Source organism: Pleurodeles waltl, chromosome 5 (assembly GCF_031143425.1).
Source record: "Pleurodeles waltl isolate 20211129_DDA chromosome 5, aPleWal1.hap1.20221129, whole genome shotgun sequence".
Lineage (NCBI taxonomy): Eukaryota > Metazoa > Chordata > Amphibia > Caudata > Salamandridae > Pleurodeles > Pleurodeles waltl.
The window spans coordinates 734,065,803-734,084,395 of NC_090444.1; the positions used below are offsets into that span (position 1 = coordinate 734,065,803).

General features: G+C 45.1%; 1 protein-coding gene across 4 annotated transcripts in view; it reads left to right on the forward strand.

Annotated features, from left to right (window-relative positions):
* BIRC6 (baculoviral IAP repeat containing 6) overlaps window positions 1-18,593 on the forward strand; it is a 1,722,273-nt gene that overhangs the window by 648,145 nt on the left and 1,055,535 nt on the right. For all 4 annotated transcript variants that reach the window (XM_069234691.1, XM_069234693.1, XM_069234692.1 and 1 more), the window contains one exon: window positions 9,020-9,228. In XM_069234691.1, the coding sequence (XP_069090792.1) occupies window positions 9,020-9,228 (209 nt within the window). The remainder of the gene's footprint in view (window positions 1-9,019; window positions 9,229-18,593) is intronic.

The window sequence follows — 18,593 nt, forward strand, 5'->3', positions numbered from 1 at the left end:
AGTAGTTAGGGGCAACCCAGAACCCAGCTCTTAAGATTCCTGATGACCTCACAAGAAGGACTGGTTAGCTGAAACTCCAGCAGAGAAGGAAAGGAGACAACAACTGACTTTGCCCCAGCTCTACCAGCCTGTCTCCTGCTTCAAAGAACCTTCAGAGGCAAGGTGACGCACCCTGCTGGTCCTACGACCTCTGAAAAACCTCCAGAGGACTGCCTGCTTCACAGAGGATCAAGAATTCCTCTGGCCAGGGGCCCTGTCCAAAGAAGAAACCTTTCTAAAAGACTCCCACCTCACTCCAGAAGCGTGTCCTAACCCCTCTGCAGCCGATGCCCCTGGCCTGAACCCAGGTGGCCCAACCGACCAGAGAGGACCCCAGGCGATGGCGAGCAAGTGCCCACCCTGGGTTGACCTCTCCTTCCCTCCACAATGATGCCTGCAGAGGGAATCCCGAGGACTGCCCTGGACGAAGATAACTGACGTCAAAGGACCCACTGCACCCGCAGCCCTCCAGGCCTTGGAGAAATCGACACCCGATGCAGCAATGATCAACAGGCGCTGTTCCCTGTCCGACTGGTGGTGTGCCCAAGACAACCCCCCACCCCCGGACCTCGCCTGCAGCGCCTGATTGACCCCTGGTCTCCCCTCCGAGTTTCAATGGAAAGCCGATGCCCTGTTTGCACCCGGCCGCCCCAGTAGCGCTGAGGGTGTGGGGTTGGTGCCTACTTGGGGCCCCTCCAGTGCTCCTCTATGCTATGCTGGGTATCCCCGAACTGGTGTGTCAAGACAAGGGCACAGTGCAGAGCACAGGGTGAAAAAGAAGTGTTTGAGCCTGGAATAATGGCCCAACCTTCCAAGAGAAAAGGCAGGAGGACTGGGGTACCTCTGTACAGCAAAAGAGACAGGACCTCTCTTCCCAGGAAGATGTCCTTTCCCCTGAGGAAACTGAGTCCATGGAGCTGGAGCCTTATCAGGTAGAGCTCTCTTATCAGGTAGAGCACCCGGCCGCCCCAGTAGCGCTGAGGGTGTGGGGTTGGTGCCTACTTGGGGCCCCTCCAGTGCTCCTCTATCCCCGCTGGTCTGCCCTCCGAGCCGCGGGTGCTTAGCTGCTGGCAGACCCAATTCCGAGTACCCCCTATCTCCATAGGAGCCCATGTTAAAAATGGTTCAACTTTGACCTGTGCACCAGCCCGCCCCGTGTTGCTGGTGGTGGGTGTTTGGGATTGACTTGAACCCCCAACGGTGGACTTCCCATAACCCCGAGACTGGAACTGTAAGTCATGTACTTAACTCTAAAACTGTACTTCATTTTCTTCACCCAGGAACTGTTCTGAAAATGCACTGTGTCCGCTTTTAAAATAGATATTCTCTATTATTATTATTTTTTTAAACAGTTTACTTGACTAAAGTGAAACAGTCACATTGATGTCTATGCTAAGTATTTACCTGAAACAGTATTTATTTCTGAACTGAGCCTGTGGTTCTAGTAATAAAGTAACAAAAAGTTATTTTTCTATATAAAATCCTAATGGCATGGAGTTGTCATTGAGATTGTGTGTTTCTTCTATTGCTTGTTTCTGTAAAACAAATCCTTAACACTACCCTCTGATAAGCCTAACAGCTCGACCACACTACCACAAATAGAGCATTAGGATTATCTATTATTGTCTCTGTCAAGCCTCTTGGGGAACCCATGGACTCAGTGCACACTATATCTCATTTTGATATACTATATACAGAGCCAGCTTGCTACACTAATTTTTACTAAAAACTTTAAAGATTCATAACTCCTCTTCTACTGATTTGAATTTTTGCTGTTTTTTTTTCAAATAATTTATTGGAATTTACTCTGTCTGAATTGGTGTGGGCTTTTTTTGTATTGTTATCTCTTTATTACTGTTTGTGTGCTTCTTAAATACTTTACACGTTGCCTCTAAGTTGAGCCTGACTGCTTTTTTTGTGCCAAGCTACCCAGTGTTAAGCACAGGTCAATTTTGTGACTGTTTGTGGTTCTACCTGCAATAAACTGTGGATGTTGCTTGACCAGGGCTCACAGCCCAGTCAACCAACACCCCAATTTGTAGTAAATCCCATCAGAGCAAGACCCGGTTTTGTGGTAGAGGAAAGATCAGAGGTCAGACTTCAAGACTAATGGATTTTACTTAAATATTATTTTATAATACATTTCCAGTATGCAGCAGAATAATGGACTTCTTCAGCATCTGAGAGTCCATAGTGACATCAAGTGGTTGCTATAAACTAGTACTGTATAACATTCATACTAAAAGTGACAACAATCAAGTTAAAGTACCAAAAATGCAAGAAAGAGCACATATACATTCTTCAAAGCAAAATACTAAAATTGTTAAAACATTATGTGCTGACAAAGGTTCCAGTAAAGGAGCAAGACACAGAAGTGCATTCTGAATACTTTCTAATACCGAAATATGAAATAATAAGTCGAACAATACTGAACCTGTGGTTTATGATCAAATTAAGAAAATCGCAAAGTTTGCAGATGGGCAACTTGGCAAATGAATATTTAAAAATGCCTACTTCCTCATCCCCATACATCGGATACACTAGTTTTATTTGGGTGTGTGATAATGGAGGAATATTACTAGTTTAAAGTAAGTATAAATAGTCTTTACCTTGACATTGACAGTGATAGCCACCCACATGAGATGGCAAGCCATTCATCTGTACCCGAACGATTGGCTGATAAGGGGGAACAATTTTGAATAATGCTGCTTGATCATAGAGGTCATAGTGTCTCTTATATTTCATTTGAATATTATGGTCTGATGGAAGAAAGCCTCCTTAATACTGGAAACAAATAAAACTTTTTGGAGCTAGAAATGGACACCAGAAGGGCAATGGGCACCCAACAATGAAGAGAAAACAAGCATTGCCGGAAGAAATGCTCCTTTATCAGACATCTCAGTGTCTGACAGTGTGAACTGGTTGAATTTGTTTATGTATATTTGATTTGCAATTTGTTTGCTTATACGTCCCATACAGAAATGGCTGACCAGCCAGTGTACTCTGTGCTGATATATTGCAAGAAATGGCAGACACCAAATACTTCCCATGTAAGACAGATGGGCATACATAGAACATAAAGTAAGAAGTATGTGGTCCTCAGAAGAAGCAGAAATACACAAACTATTTAGAAATCAATACAGTTACCTGGCTATGAGAGTGTTTCAAAGCCAAAGCTATTCAAGTTGCCAATCCATACGTCGTCACCATCTTCCCCACTGCTGACTCGCACCTAGAAGTTGTAAAGATTGCTACAGCTGGCCAAATAAAAGGTGAACACTTGTTTGGAAGCCCAGCATTGTGCTTGACCTAGAGATTTACTTGTGTAGAAGAACCCTTTGGCTCTGATTCAGATGCTCTAGATGTGCCCAAACGGGATTTTATAAACCATGGGATAAATTGCTGACAAGGGTATTATTTATGAAATGATTTGTTAATGAAGTTACTCAACATTAAAGAGTGGTAATCAAAATGCAAACCAGATACTTAATCCAATAAGTTATTAATCAAGGGAAAAGAAAGGAGAAATGGGCGTACACAAGATCATTTGAACAAATCCAAAATATTGTTTGCATTTAAATATATTGTTTGCGTTAGAGTCCATGAAAGTTATAGGTTACAATGAAAATAGAAAAAAACAATATACATTAATCTTGTACATTAAACCAAAGTTCATATCAGTGTCTCATAGATTAATGCGTGAAAGTCCACTCTCTTATTAACCGAAAACAGTTTATTTGTACATATCCATCAATCCAGAGTGTTGTGGTTAACGTATGAGAATTGGAACATAGTCGACTTTTCAGTCCCCCAAGTCATGAGTATGTGAGACCATCTTCTGGACTGAAAATGTTAGTGGGGTTTTCATAATGACCCAAAGTCGTAAATGACTAATGAAACATATTACAACGAAAAAAGAAACTAATTAGTGGTGCGAGCATGCCTATCTGTTAATTAGGTGCCAGTGAGTTCTGGTGAGATGCACGTGTGCTGCACTGCAAGCAAACAGTGAAGTGTTTAAATGGTGTTGGTCAGTAGGCATTTGAGTAAAACAAATTTAAAAGTATTTGCTGGCGATCTATTTCAAATATCAACCATGGGAGAAAAAAAAGCTACTTAAAGTATACTCGCGCATCGCTGCAATATGTGGGCTTATGCCAATAATTTAAAGAGGCCGCTGGAAGTGTAGATATAAATAAAAAGAAGCAAAAGTGCTACTACAGATTAATGTACTCAGAAGGTATCAAGCTAGTCCAATAATAGTTAACTTACCAAAGTAAGTGAATCAACGTGGGGCATATTTAATTTCAAGTCAAGTTTGAAAGTAATCATTTGTATTAGTGGCTGAAGAGATAACAATAAGTCATTAGGCCAGTCGAAAAGGACTTTAGCAGTTTCTGAGGAGAGTTACTTAGAAAATGGTCTTACCTGTGCCAGTTGTTCACGTGAGAGCAGTATTGTGGTCAGCACGTAAACCGACAAAGTGCCAGGTGGCAAGCTTGAACCTGGATGTTAGGCACATGGAGGAAGGTGATTCAGATGCTTAGAGCCCACTCCCTCTTTCTAAAAAAAGATGCTGAGAATTTCCTAGATCTTCAGAGTACTAGTGGCCTCGATATATATCCCTGCAAGGAGCTATCCTTTATTTTTCTATGCCCCCTTCTGAGGAAGTTTGGTCATTCACAACTGTTGTGCGTAAAGCAGCAAGTCATTTGAGTTGCCTTTCCTGTCTGCAGAAGCAATATCAACATCCTACGAAAATGTAGAGCCATCTTTTGTTCACTTGCATTTTAACAAATCTTTCCTAGAACCGTTGGTGGCTGCCTACGAATAGATAGTGGCTTCTTCATCAGGCAGTCTCTCCACTCGCGTAGAGTTTTTCTTCTTTGTTCTTCCATACCTCAATTAGTGATTGTGCCCCTTCTTCCACTCAGTAGGTGGTCCCTTAAGTCCTCCACAGCCGCAGGCCTATGTTATGAACGCCTCTGTTGTGCTCACCTGGGAGAGAGACATTGCTAAACTGTGGTTCCTGTCAGCAAGAAATCTGCAGTGTGCTAGAGATGAGCTGTTCTCCTGCTCAAGTAGTTTCTTGCCTCATCGCAAGTGATGTAGTAAGAGTCTATTTTATATCCATTATTTCTTCTGCAAGGGTGGGGCTGGATTTATTGACCCTGTGCTCTGAGACCTAGCGCTAGTGTCTGTGAACTCTGATACAGGATATTTTCTTTTAGTGGCAGCTCACCTGGCAGGTGCTCTGTGTGAAAATGGATGCCTTCAGTTGCCTATTGCCAGACTAGAGGATTATGATCGTAAATTATACTTTTCAAGTCTGGACTTTCCTGCATTCACCTCATGGCAGTGGCTTTAAAGAGGAAAAGCCCTCTATTTTTCCCTCTGTACTTTTGTAACAAATTCATGGGGGTCGCCTTCAATATATCTGCTTTTGTAGTAGGATGGTGTTGGACCCGCACCCCAGTACTTGAATGATTCTTCTGCATGCCTGTTAATTGAGTTGTCAGTTACAGATCTTCAGCTTACCACCTGAGGTAGCAAATATCTTCTTACTTGCAGTAAAACTTTGAACCAAGTCTGCCTAAGCGGGATGCTGAGTTTGTTTGCCTTTGTGCCAGTCTGCAGACGTAAACTTTTTTGTGGCTCTTCTTTTTGATGTTCTGATCTTTACTTTGCCCTCAGGTGCTTAGCAGTTTCTTGTGTCAAATACAATTCAGCTGGTATTTCTGAACTTCAGGGTTTTCCTGACCATTGTTTGTTCATTTCACCTCTAATGTCTGGTACTTTTGAAGTTTTTTTTTTTGGTGTGTTTCCTCCCATGTCCGTTGTTGTTCTGCAGTGGGTCCTAAAGTTAGAACTCAATTTTTCTTATTAAATTTGTATTTGAACTCTTGAAGGTTATTTATTATGTCTCTTACCAATAAAACCGGTCTTCCTCTTGGTAATTACTTGAGTCCAAAAGGTCTGGAAAATACAGACCCCTTTTGCTTCAGCCACCATTCATTATCTTGTACCCAGGGAAACTGGTTACATGCCCTTTCCTATCCTTCCTGTTTAAAGTGGTCTGAGCCTTGCATGTGAGCTAGTTTATTACCCTTTAATCTGTCTTTTCCCCTCATCTCATCATTAAAATGAAGCGTGGTGACTGGATAGGTTGGACTCTAGGTGAGTTATTTCTTACTTCTTTCATTGGACATTTTCAGTAGGTTTTGCAAAGACAGAGCAGTGCCCAAATGGATTATATCACTCTCAACATGTATTATATCACTCTCGAAATGGATTATATCACTCTTTGCTATTCCTTGGCTAAGAAGGAACCTTCATTTGGTATTCATTCACTCTGCAGGGTCAGTGTCTATTTTGGCTCTCACCAAGGGTATCCAGGCGGCTGACATTTGCTCGGCAGCTACTTGGTTTTCTTACATGCTTTTGTCAAATATCACAATCTGGTTTCTCACACTCAGAATAATTAATGCTTTGCTGTAGCCTTATTGCATGATTTTCTTCGTTGATCACCACAGCTCCTTCCTGCCTCCCAGTGGGTACAGCTTTATGAGGTGCTCATGAGCTCAGCACTTTACCAAAGAATTAATTACCTTTCAAAACTGTGAGCCCTGACAGGGTTTGCATGGCAACGGAGTGCTATAGCTTAGTCAAAATGTATCTGGATCCATTGTAGTCCCTTAGAGATATTCATTAAGTGAGGAATCTGCAGGAAAATTAAATAGCCACTAGAAAAAATGATACTGAAGTGAGTAACTTTTCCAGGGATGGTATGCTGAGAGGCTACAAGAAAGTTTGATATTCTCTTGTCCCTGATAATGGATTGCATAAATAGTGGGATTGTGCTGTCGGTCAGCCAACTACACTGCTTTGGAGTATCTTTTACAGTCTCAGGGCTTCTTGTCTAAAAGATTCCAAACAGTCTTAGACTGGCCATTGTCTAGTGTGTTATAACTATCTTGTATGTTCACCAATCACAAAAAATGCTAGCATTTTGTACAATAGTGTATTTGCGAGTAGCTGGTCTTAGGCATGTAACTGGGTTCAGTGAGGCAAAGGAGTGTCTGTGAAGAAAAGTGGTAGGGTAGTAGAGAGAAAATTGGGAGAGTTGCATGGCAGGGGTAGGAGTGTTGTCCATGACAGTGAGAGGAATTAGGGCCACACGTATTAACATTTGGAATTGCGATTTCCTAATTGTGGCTCCATGCGAATTGCAATTAGTAAATCGCAGTTCCAAATGTAAGAAACTCCATTGAGTTTCTTTTATGATTCCCAGTGGGTCGCAAATAATCTTACCTCATTAATATTAATGAGGTAGGTCGCAATTTGCCACCCACTGGGAACCGCAAAAATCACAGGGATGCTGGCCTGCTGGTGTCAGCAGACCACCATGTCTGTGATTGCTTTTAAATAAAGCAATCTTTTTTTCTTAAACGCAGCCCGTTTTCCTTAAAGGAAAACAGTCTGCTCTTTTCAAAAGAAAAAATGAAACTTTTTTTTTTTTTTTTTTTTTACAGTAGGCAGTGGTCCGTAGGACAACTGTCTGCTCTTAAAAAAACGTTTTTGCATTCATTCAGAAAGGGGAAGGGTCCCTTGGGGACCTGTTCACGAAAGGGTTAGCACCAGTTTGAAATTGGTGCTAACTGCGATTGTTTTGCGACCGTATTCATGGTCGCAAAACAGTCATCCATACCATTTAGGTTTGGTATTAGGAAGGGATGCCCTGAACACACCCCTTCCTAATACCGAATCGCAAAACCCAAATTTCGATTCGGTAACAGGTTGCCGAATCTCAGTTTGGGCTTTGTACATCTCAAAAAAACATTTTTCTAGTCGCAGACAAGCCAATTCTGCGAATCGTCCCGTTTGCGTCTAGAAAAATACTTTGTACATGTGGCCCTTAGTGCCTTAATAAGAAATCATGGTACCCTGTCCAGGGATAATAATGCTTTTGAAAGGGAATACCTAAAAAGCAAGATGCAGTCGCCTCAGCAGCGTAGGAAATCTCTGGGGATACAGAGACCTTTCTCGAATGCAGTCACCACAGTGTCTGTTAGACCTTAAACAAAAACTTTTTTCTAATGTATGTATGTAACTGGCTGTGTACGCACAAATTATTATAGAGTTGGATGGCGAGTGCTGGAGGTGGGCTGGTAGCCCTTTGGATTTGCCGATAATTGTTTTACTATAGACAGGCCATCTGGGAGGAGCTACTTTTGCAACAGGTTCTGAAAACATGACTTTAGTGTTTGCCTTTGATCATGCAATATGCCTAACAGTTTGTATCTATCAAAGATTGCCCATTTAACTTCTCCTGCAAGAGCTGTATAATACTACACTTGTGATAGCAGAGCCTTCAGGGGCTAGAGGCATGTAATTGAGAAATGTTCAGGACACGTTGCTATGCAGACAACTGCCTGGTTTGCTCCAGATTTCAGGAATGTTTCTGGGATAAGGAGGGCGGTGTTAGAAAGGACATATTTTTAGCCTATGTTGTACTTAATTTGTTGCCTCATTAATGACTTCCACTGCACCGTATTAAAAATATCAAGCATCCCTTTATTTTCAAGCTGCAGTTTTTTTCTAGAGTTTTAATTTGCGCACATTTTTTTTTAAAGAAGTTGTTCTGCAAGAGAACAAATGTATCAACATGCCTCTTAAAGTAGCAACCTGTTTTGAATGGTGAAAGGAAGACTGACTGCTCACTACTTTAGCATTTAGTGAAAAATCAGTAGTGTTGTGTTGCCTGCTAATATTTGTCTCTGATATTAAAAAAACACTAGGTGGAATATTTTTTTATCAATATATTCTTCATTCTTAAGTAAATCTGGGTCTGTTTTTTCATTATTAGATGGGTTTGTGGATCAAAATTTGAAAAGCCTTTTTTCACATTTGTTTTCATATTAGCCAGTCATTCACAGTATTTTAAATTACATTTTTCCCATTTTTTCTTGTACTTTTTCAGATCACTGTGATTGGTCGATATGGAAGCACAAATGCCAGAGCCAAGATTCCGTTAGGATTTTACTATGGCCATACATATATCTTGCCCTGGGAGAGTGAAATGAAGTTAATGCATGATCCTTTAAAAGGAGAGAGTGAAGCAGCAAGTCAGCCAGAAATTGACCAACACTTGTCTATGATGATAGCCTTGCAAGAAGACATACAGTGCAGGTCTGTTTTATGTTCGAAATTACATGATGTTAATGTTGATTTAGGATGGCCATGGTAATGCAATAACTTGTGCAGTCAATCAGTTCTCCTTCGTATGGTCTTCATTGATAGTCATAAACTTTAGCATAATTATCCCTGGAAAATTTGCCCATATTCTTCATTGCAAATCAGGTGCAAGATTCAGATTAATCAAAGCTAGAGAGCACCTTATGAAGCCTATCAATGGGCAATCTGTTTTGTTTTCCTGGAATTATCACTATTCCTGTAACTAATCCATCGTACAACCCTACATTGCAGCACCTTGACCTAAACTGCTTCTTAGCCTGAGTGACTGGAAAAAAATAAGGCCTGATGGGCTTAGAATTAGAAGAGTTAAAAAGCTACCTGTGACTTTAAGAAATCTAAAGATTCCAATCCTATAATGCCTTATTCTGGCAGTTGCCTGTGAGCCAGTTCTTTTCTCCATCTTGTGAGAGTGAATTGTGGAAAAGGGGATGTTTTCAGCTTATTTTACTGCTGACATTTTCGATTTTCTGCTTCATTAAACATTTCCTCTTGCCTCAAAGCAATTCAGGCTTTTTGTCAGCTTTGTAAATCACGTTTTTCAGTCTGGATGCCTTCTTTGTCTAGTGTCCTCCTTGTGGCAGGACGAAATCCACCACTGACCCTCATCAGGTCTGTGTGGCGTGCCTTTCAGCTTTGCATTCCAGGAATGAGTTTTGTACCAGTTATCTAGGGGTACCCACTGGGCAAAGCATCCCGGCTCGACCAAAGCATTCTTTGAGTGACCATGGAGTCGAGGTCCAGAAATGAGAAAAGGCACCACTGACCTTCACACTTCCAACTTAGGTACTCCCACTAGACATCAAGGAGGGATAGACACCATTGGTGTAACATCTTCACTTGTCATTAGGAAGATCCATGTTGAAACACTCAAGTCGGAAACCACAGTCCCACAACTCACCAGCAAACCTGTGACCTCTCCAGCTTATTTATGGCCTTCTTCCTTCACAATTCCAGCAGCTGTTTCTCGTCCAACACCTGTGAAACTATTATAAGGATCATGTCTTCCAGTGCAGAGACCCCTTTTTCATTTCAGTTTGAAGACCTGTTATTAAACATGTAACAAGTGATGAATTGCCATTGCATTATATGCACCTTTCTGGCATGTGCTTTTATTCTGTAAATGTATAATGAATAAGTCTGATATGCAAGATCAATAAAAAACACATTCACTGATTATTGTAGTGACTATTTAGTTTAGAAATTGTTACAGGAATGTTATCAATCTTATGATAGTTTCACTCCATAATTATAGTGATTGTCTATTTAATCACTTGTTATCTGATAGAGACTTCTAGCTGCAGATTCCTTAGAATTCACTGGCGGCCGCTTCAAATCTGGAATTTTTCTGCTACGCATTACCCTGCGCGCACTGTTGGGTGGCGTCGTTCGGATCTGCGTGCGTCATTTGGCTCCGCGTGGCGTCAGCGTCGTTGGAGCCGTCTGTAATGACACGGTCTTCCATGTAGGCACCACCCTGGCGCGTGTACATCAGTTCTTTTCCTTCTGTGGCAGTTAAGTGCAGGACCTAATAGAGCTATCCTTTTTTTGTCGTTTCGTTGAAGCCACACCAAGTTTGTCTCTGGTGCCTCGAAAAGGACCACAATGCGAAGTCATGCTCCGACTGTCGGGCCATGGCTCCACAGGCCTTAAGAGCGGCCCGGCAGACGTCTTTGGTCAGTGCGACTCCGAGGAGGTCGCAATCCCGCTCTAGAAGGAGGTCCCGGCACCGCTTCAGGAGCCCCAAGTCATCTTCTTTACATTCGAGGTCCTCGGAGCAGTCAGGTAAGAGGTATGATGAGGCGTTGCTATGGCAGACTCCGGGAACCGAAGCGATTCCCGCTCAAATTAACCAGTTTTATGAGGCTATGCGTCTTGTTTTCAAGCCGGCTGAACCCTCGGGTGGGTCTTCGGGCCCTGCGGGGTTAGCAGGGGCCCAATTGGATTCGAAGTCTGCTAAATTGGATTTTCACAGTCGACCTTCTCCGGAGCCGGGCCTGACATTGACGCTCCCTCCACCACCGGTGCCCACTGGTGGTGGTATCCCCATCCTCATTCCGGATGATCTGGAACAACTTCGTACGACGCCGATTCCGACTTAGACGGTGCTGATTAGGCCCAGATCAGTGCCTGAGGCTTATTTAGAACAGCCTGGCACCGGTGAGGAGTGGGAGGGGTTTGAGGACCCTTTGGAATATGGATTGGAGCTTGTACAGGACTGGTATGAGGATCTAGGGAAAGCCAGTGGACTAGATACTTCCCCAGATACGGGCATGCTTTCTCCTCCCGCTGTGGCTACGGAGTAGCGGGCATCTTAAGCCATGGTGGTGTGTAGGGCAGCTGAGGTCTTGGACCTAGACTAGCCTACGGTGCCAGTCAGGACAAATCCCTTGACGGAGGTGCTTGAACCAGGGGTTGCTACATCAAAACCGATGTTACCCTTCAATGTAGCCCTTACAGATGTCCTTTTGGGAATGTGGTCCAACGCAGCACAGGGGCTCCTGTGATTAGGGCAGTTGGCTGTCACAATAGACCAGCTCCAACTGACCCTAGTTTCCTCACCAAACACCCCACCCTGGAGAGCTTGGTGGTCCAAGCCTCCCCTTCCCATGGTGCCTTCCCTTCTGCCCCCCCGGATAGGGAATCCAAGAGGCTGGACCAACTTGGAAAGAAGTTGTATTATTCCTCCAGCCTGGCATTGAGGTTGGTAAACACCTTCTGCCTATTGGGCCATTTTCCCCATACTTTATGGGATACGGTGGCACAAGTGCTGCATCAGGACCCAGAGGCTGTACGGGACACTCTCACCCAAGCTGTCAAGGATGGGAGAGATGCAGCCAAGTTTACTATCAGGTGTGGCTTGGACATGACCAACTCGCTGGGTAGGGCGATTTCTTCGACAGTGGCCCTCCAACACCACGCCTGGGTACGTACCACTGGCTTCACGGGGATGTCCAGTCAAACTTGATGAACATGCCTTTCAATGGCTCACACCTTTTTGGTGAGAAGGCAGACTCTGCGCTTGAGAGGTTCAAGGATTCTTGAGCTACGACCAGATCCTTGGGCCTCTCAGCGCCAGCTCATCAGCAGTCTGTCTATCATCCCTTTCGAGGCTTCAGGAGGGGCGTGTTGCCACGCCAACCACAGGTTAGCCACCGTCCACCGGCTTCATAGCATCCAGAGCGAGGACGAGGTTGTGGTACCCTCAGACCCAGAGGGTCTAACCAGAGGTCGGCCACCACCCAGCCCCCTTTTTCCACAACTCCCAACCCCTCCTAATATGGTTCTGCAAGACTGTGTCCGCTCAGTTGGAGGGAGGATTACATTTCATCTCCCTCATTGGCGGTCCATAACATCGGACAAATGGGTCGTGCAGATCATACAGAAGGGCTATTCCTTCCCCTTCCAGTCTTTCACTCCCTCTATCCCTCCGGTAAAAGAATGGCTGATGGAGGATAACTTGATCTTACTCCGCTCTCTTGGCCAAGGGAGACATAGAAAGGGTCCGATGTCAGAAGTAGGCAGTGGTTGTTATTCCTGCTACTTTCTGATTCCAAAAAAGAACAAGGGTCTAAACCCAGGCTTGGATTTAAGGGACGTCAATCTCTTCCTCAAAAAGGAGAAATTAAAGATGCTTACTCTTGCTGAGGTCTTGTCTGCCCTAGACCAAGGAGACTGGATAGTAGCGTTGGACATGCAGGATGCGTATTTTCACAACCCCATCCTGCCTGCCCATAGGAGTTACTTGCGGTTTAAGGTGGGCCACAAGCACTTTCGGTTTACTATGCTGCCCTGCACAGATTAGGGATTTCAGTCTTCCCCCTACCTAGACAACTGGCTATTGAAGGCTCCGACACCCTAGGCTCTCGCCATCCACCTTCAGACTACGGTGGACCTCCTGCATTTGCTGGGGGTTCACTATAAACATGCCGAAGTCACACCTGACTCCCTCTCAGAAGCTCCCTTTCATCGGAGCTGTTCCCGACACTGTAGTTTCGGCCTATCCTCCCAAAAAGCGAGTCTAGGATATTCAGGTTATGATCCTGCTGTTTTGGCCTCTATGCTGGATTTCGGTGAGTCAGACCCTGAGGCTGTTAGGACTCATGGCTTCCTGCATCCTATTAGTCAAACATGCCATATGGCATATGAGGGCTCTGCAGTGGGACCTGAAGTTCCAATGGGCACAGCATCGGGGAACTCTTACCAACATGGTTTAAATCTCGAAGGGATCGGCAAGGGATCTGCAGTGGTGGTTGATGAACTGCGATTGGGTCAAAGGCAGACTCCTCTCCCTTCCCCAACCAGATCTAACAATAGTGACAGATGCATCACTCCTGGTATGGGGCGGCCTCTGGGAAAGGCGGAGGTCAGAGGTCTATGGTCTCCGGCGGAATCGTGCTCCATATCAACTTGTTGGAGCTTCGGGCGATCCAGCTAGCATTAAAGGCATTTCTTCCGGTTGTGAAAGGGAAGATTGTGCAGGTGTTCACGGACAGCACCAGTGCAATGTGGTACTGCAGCAAGCATGGCGGTGTGGGGTCGTGGACCCTTTGTCAAGAGGCTCTACGTCTCTGGACATGGCTGGAACAGCAGGGCATAACCCTGGTGGTTCAACACCTGGCAGGTTCTCTAAATGCCAGAGAGGATGAACTCAGCAAGCAATGCTAAGCGGGTCACAAATGGTGTCTCCATTCGGAGGTGGCGCAAGGACTCTTTCAGCAGTGGGGAGAGCCTTGGTTATATCTGTTCGCCTCCGCAGAGAACGCGCAATGTCAGCAGTATTACGTGTTTTTGTTTCCAAGGCAGCTATTGTTAGGCAACACTTTTTGTCTTGCGTGGAGTTCAGGCCTCTTGTATGCCTTTCCGCCCATACCACTTCTGCCCAGAGTTCTCAAGATAATCTAGAATGACCGGGCCCAAGTAATCTTAGTGGCTCTGGACTGGGCACAGAGCGTCTTGTATCCAGAGCTTCTCAAAATGAGCATCAATCCTCCAATCAGGTTGCCTCTTCAGGAGGATCCTATGTCTCAGCAGCAGGGGAAGGCTTTCCACCCAAACCTGTCAACTCTGCGGCTTTATGCGTGGAGATTGAGCGGCGGCAGTTGATGGTTTATGACCTCCCTCGCGAAGTCTGTAACGTCATTCTGGCAGCCAGGCGTCCCTCTACCAAGACAGTTTACGCCTGCCGTTCTAGCATTTTATATCATATTGTACAGAGAAGTCTATTGATCCTTTTCTTCTTCTCTTTCTAATATTCTTCTTTTCATTCTGACACTCGCCCAACAGGGTTCCACCTTAGGGACTCTTAAGGGCTATCTTTCTGCCTTATCGTCTTTTGTTCGACTGCTTGATCTGCAGTCTTTGCTTAAGTTGCCTATTGTACACAGATTCTTAAAAGGGCTTGTACATGTTTCCATGTAGGAAGCTGGCTCTGTATATACTATATCAAAATGAGATATAGTGTGCACACAGTCCAGGGGTTCTCCAAGAGGCTTGACAGAGGCAATAATAGATAATACTAATGCTCTATTTGTGGTGGTGTGGTCGAGCAGATAGGCTTATCAGAGGGTATTGTTAAGCATTTGTTGTACACGCACAAGCAATAAGAGGAAACACACACTCAATGACTTAACTCCAGGCCAATAGGTTTTTATATAGAAAAATATTATTTTGTTAATTTATTTCTAGAACCACAAGATTCATTCAGCAGGTAAGTACATCAAAGGTACTTTAATAGTAATACTTAGGACTTTAAATAGATTCAATATTATACACAGTTTTCTTTAAAATGGCAAAAGCAATTTTAAAAGTGGACACTGTAATTTTCAACATTTCCTGGGGGAGGTAAGTAAAATACTGTAGGAAGTTAGCTCTGTATATACTATCTCAAAATGAGATAGTGTGCACAGAGTCCAAGGGTTCTAGTGGCAAAACTAGATAATACTAATGCTCTATTTTGTGTAAGTGTGGCCGAGCAGTTAGGCTTATCAGAGGGTAGTGTTAAGCATTTGTTGGACACACACAGGCAGTAAATGAGAACACACACTCAGACTTAACTCCAGACTAATCGGTTTTTATATAGAAAATGATTATTTTCTTAATTTATTTTAGAACCACAAGATTCAGAATTTATGTAAGTACATAAATTGTAAGGTACTTCACACAGGTAAGTATGGGACTTTGAATTAAAACAGTAATGTACACAGTTTTGGCAAAAATGGCGATGAGGTATTTTAAAAGTGGACAATGTGCAAAAACTAACAGTTCCTGGGGGAGGTAAGTATTGTTTAGTTTCCCAGGTAAGTAAAGCACTTACAAGTTCAGTCTCCTGGGCATAGGCAGCCCACCGTTGGGGATTCAAGTCAACCCCAAACACCCAGCACCAGCAACACAGGGCCGGCCAGGTGCAGAGGTCAAAAAGAGGCCCAAATAACATAGGCGTCTATGGCAACTAGGGGTGCTCCGGTTCCAGTCTGCTAGCAGGTAAGTACCTGCGTCCTCGGGAAGCAGACCAGGGTTTTTTTTGTAGAGCACTGGGGGGCAAGGGGGGGTCCCCGCAAACAGGCACACAAAATACATCCTCAGTGGCACAGGGGCGGCCGGGTGCAGTGTCTGAACAAGGCGTCGGGTTTTGAATTGAAGTCAATGAAGGGACGGGTGGTCACTGTCGATGCAGGCAGTGCACCGGGTGGCCTTCTCCGGTCAGCCACCAACTGGGCTAGGATGAGGGCTGCATGCTGGTCACTCCTGCACCGGTAGTTAGTTCCTCTTGTTCCTGGGGGCTGCGGGTGCAGTGATTCTTCCCGGCGTCTGGTTCCTTTGTTAACGGGCAGTCGCGGTTAGGGGGAGCCTCTGGATCCTCTCTGCATGCTTCGCTGTGGGGGTGCAGGGAGGTCGACTCAGGGTGTCCACGTCTTTGGAGTCGCCGGGGGGGGGGAGGGGGTCCTCTCTGCGGTGTTGGTTCTCCTGGACACGAGCTGGGGGTGTCGGGTGCAGTGTGTGAAGACTCATGCTTCCGGAGTGAGGCTGGAGTTGTCTTTGGAGATGGTTTCTTTGTTGCAGTTTTGGACAGAGCTACTGTCCTCGGGAGGTTCTTGGTCCTTTAGGTGCAGGTCAGTCCTCTGAGTCCTCAGAGGTTGCTGGTCCGGCTGGATGCGTCACTGTGCAGGTTCTTTGAGTCAGGAGACAGGCCCGCAGGGCTGGGGCCAAGTCAGTTGTCGTCTCTGTCGTATCTGCGGGGCTTTCAGGTCAGCCGTCCTTCTTTCTTCAGGTTGCAGGAATCTGATTTCTGGGTTCAGGGTTGCCCCTAAATACTCAATTTACTGCAGACTTGAACCGGAGTACCCCCTGTCTCCATAGGCACCCACATTATTTGGGCTCCTGGTTGACCTCTGCACCTGACCGGCCATGTGTTGCTGGTTCTGGGTGTTTGGGGTTGTCTTGAACCCCCAACGGTAGGGTACCTATGTCCTGGAGACTGAACAAGTAAATGTGGTACTTACCTCAGAAAATGTACTTGTAGGAAAATGCTCCCTGTTGCAATTACCCCCCACGTTTTGCCTGATATTGATGCTGACTTGACTAAGAAGTGTGCTGGGACCCTGCTAACCAAGCCCCAGCACCAGTTTTCTTTCACTAAAAATGTCCCATTGTTTTCACAATTAGCACACCCCTGGCACACAGTTAAGTCCCCTGTCAAAGGTACCAGTGGTACCAAGGGCCCTGTGACCAGGGAAGGTCCCTAATGGCTGCAGCATGTGTTGTGCCACCCTAAGGGTCCCCTCTCACCTAACACATGCACACTGCCATTGCAGATTGTGTGTGTTGGTGGAGAGAAAAAGACAACGTCGACATGGCATCCCCCTCAGGATGCCATGCACACAAAATACTGCCTGAGGCATAGATAAGTCACCCCTCTAGCAGGCCTTACAGCCCTAAGGCAGGGTGCACTATACCATAGGTGAGGGCATAAGTGCATGAGCACTATGCCCCTACAGTGTCTAAGCAAAACCTTAGACATTGTAAGTGCAGGGTAGCCATAAGAGTATATGGTCTGGGAGTCTGTCAAACACGAACTCCACAGCACCATAATGGCTACACTGAAAACTGTGAAGTTTGGTATCAAACTTCTCAGCACAATAAATGCACACTGATGCCAGTGTACATTTTATTGTAACATACGTCTGCCTAGCCCAGGTGGGTGGTGGCTGCCCCAAGGAACCCCCCCCCCCCCCCCGCCTGCCTGCACCGCTAGAGTGACCCCCGGGTCTCTCCATTACTTACTATACAAAACCCGACGCCTGTTTGCACACTGCACCCGGCCACCTCTGTGCCGCTGAGGGTGTACTTTCAATGCCTTCTTGTGTCCCCCCAGGTGCCCTACAAAACCCCCCTGGTCTGCCCCCGAGGACGCGGGTACTTACCTGCTGGCAGACTGGAACCGGAGCACCCCTGTTCTCCATAGGCGCCTATGTGTTTTGGGCCCTCCTTTGACCTCTGCACCTGACCGGCCCTGAGCTGCTGGTGTGGTAACTTTGGGGTTGCCTTGAACTGCGGGCTACCTATGTCCCAACTTTGAGACTTGTAAGTGTTTTAATTACCTTCAAAACTAACCTTTACTTACCTCCCCCAGGAACTGTTGATTTTTGCGCTGTGTCCACTTTTGAAATAGCTTATTGCCATTTTTTTTTACAAAGACTGTACATGATATTGTGTTCATTCAAAGTTCCTAAAGTATCTAAGTGAAGTACCTTACATTTAAAGTATTAATTGTAAATCTTGAACCTCTCAAAAGAAAATATATTTTTCAATATAAAAACCTATTGGCCTGGTGTAAGTCTGAGTGTGTGTTCCTCATTTATTGCCTGTGTGTGTACAACAAATGCTTAACACTACCCTCTGGTAAGCCTACTGCTCGACCACACTACCACAAAATAGAGCATTAGAATTGTCTATTTTTGCCACTATCTTACCTCTAAGGGGAACCCTTGGACTCTGTGCACACTATTTCTTACTTTGAAATAGTATATACAGAGACAACTTCCTACAATAGCCTAGTGAGAAGAGCGGCTAACTCCCTTGCGGTGTTAGCCAGGTATGATAGACAGCTTTGGGCAGACATCGCCCCGCATATTGACCAGTTGCCAGAGGATGGAAGATTGGAGGCAAGGAAGACTGTGCAGGAAGGTCAGCGCACTTCAGCTGAGCTCATAGACTGTGCAATGGACATAGCCATGACTGCATTTTGCCAGCTCGCAGGTGCCGCTATACTTAGGAGACGAGGCTGGCTAAAGGCTACATCA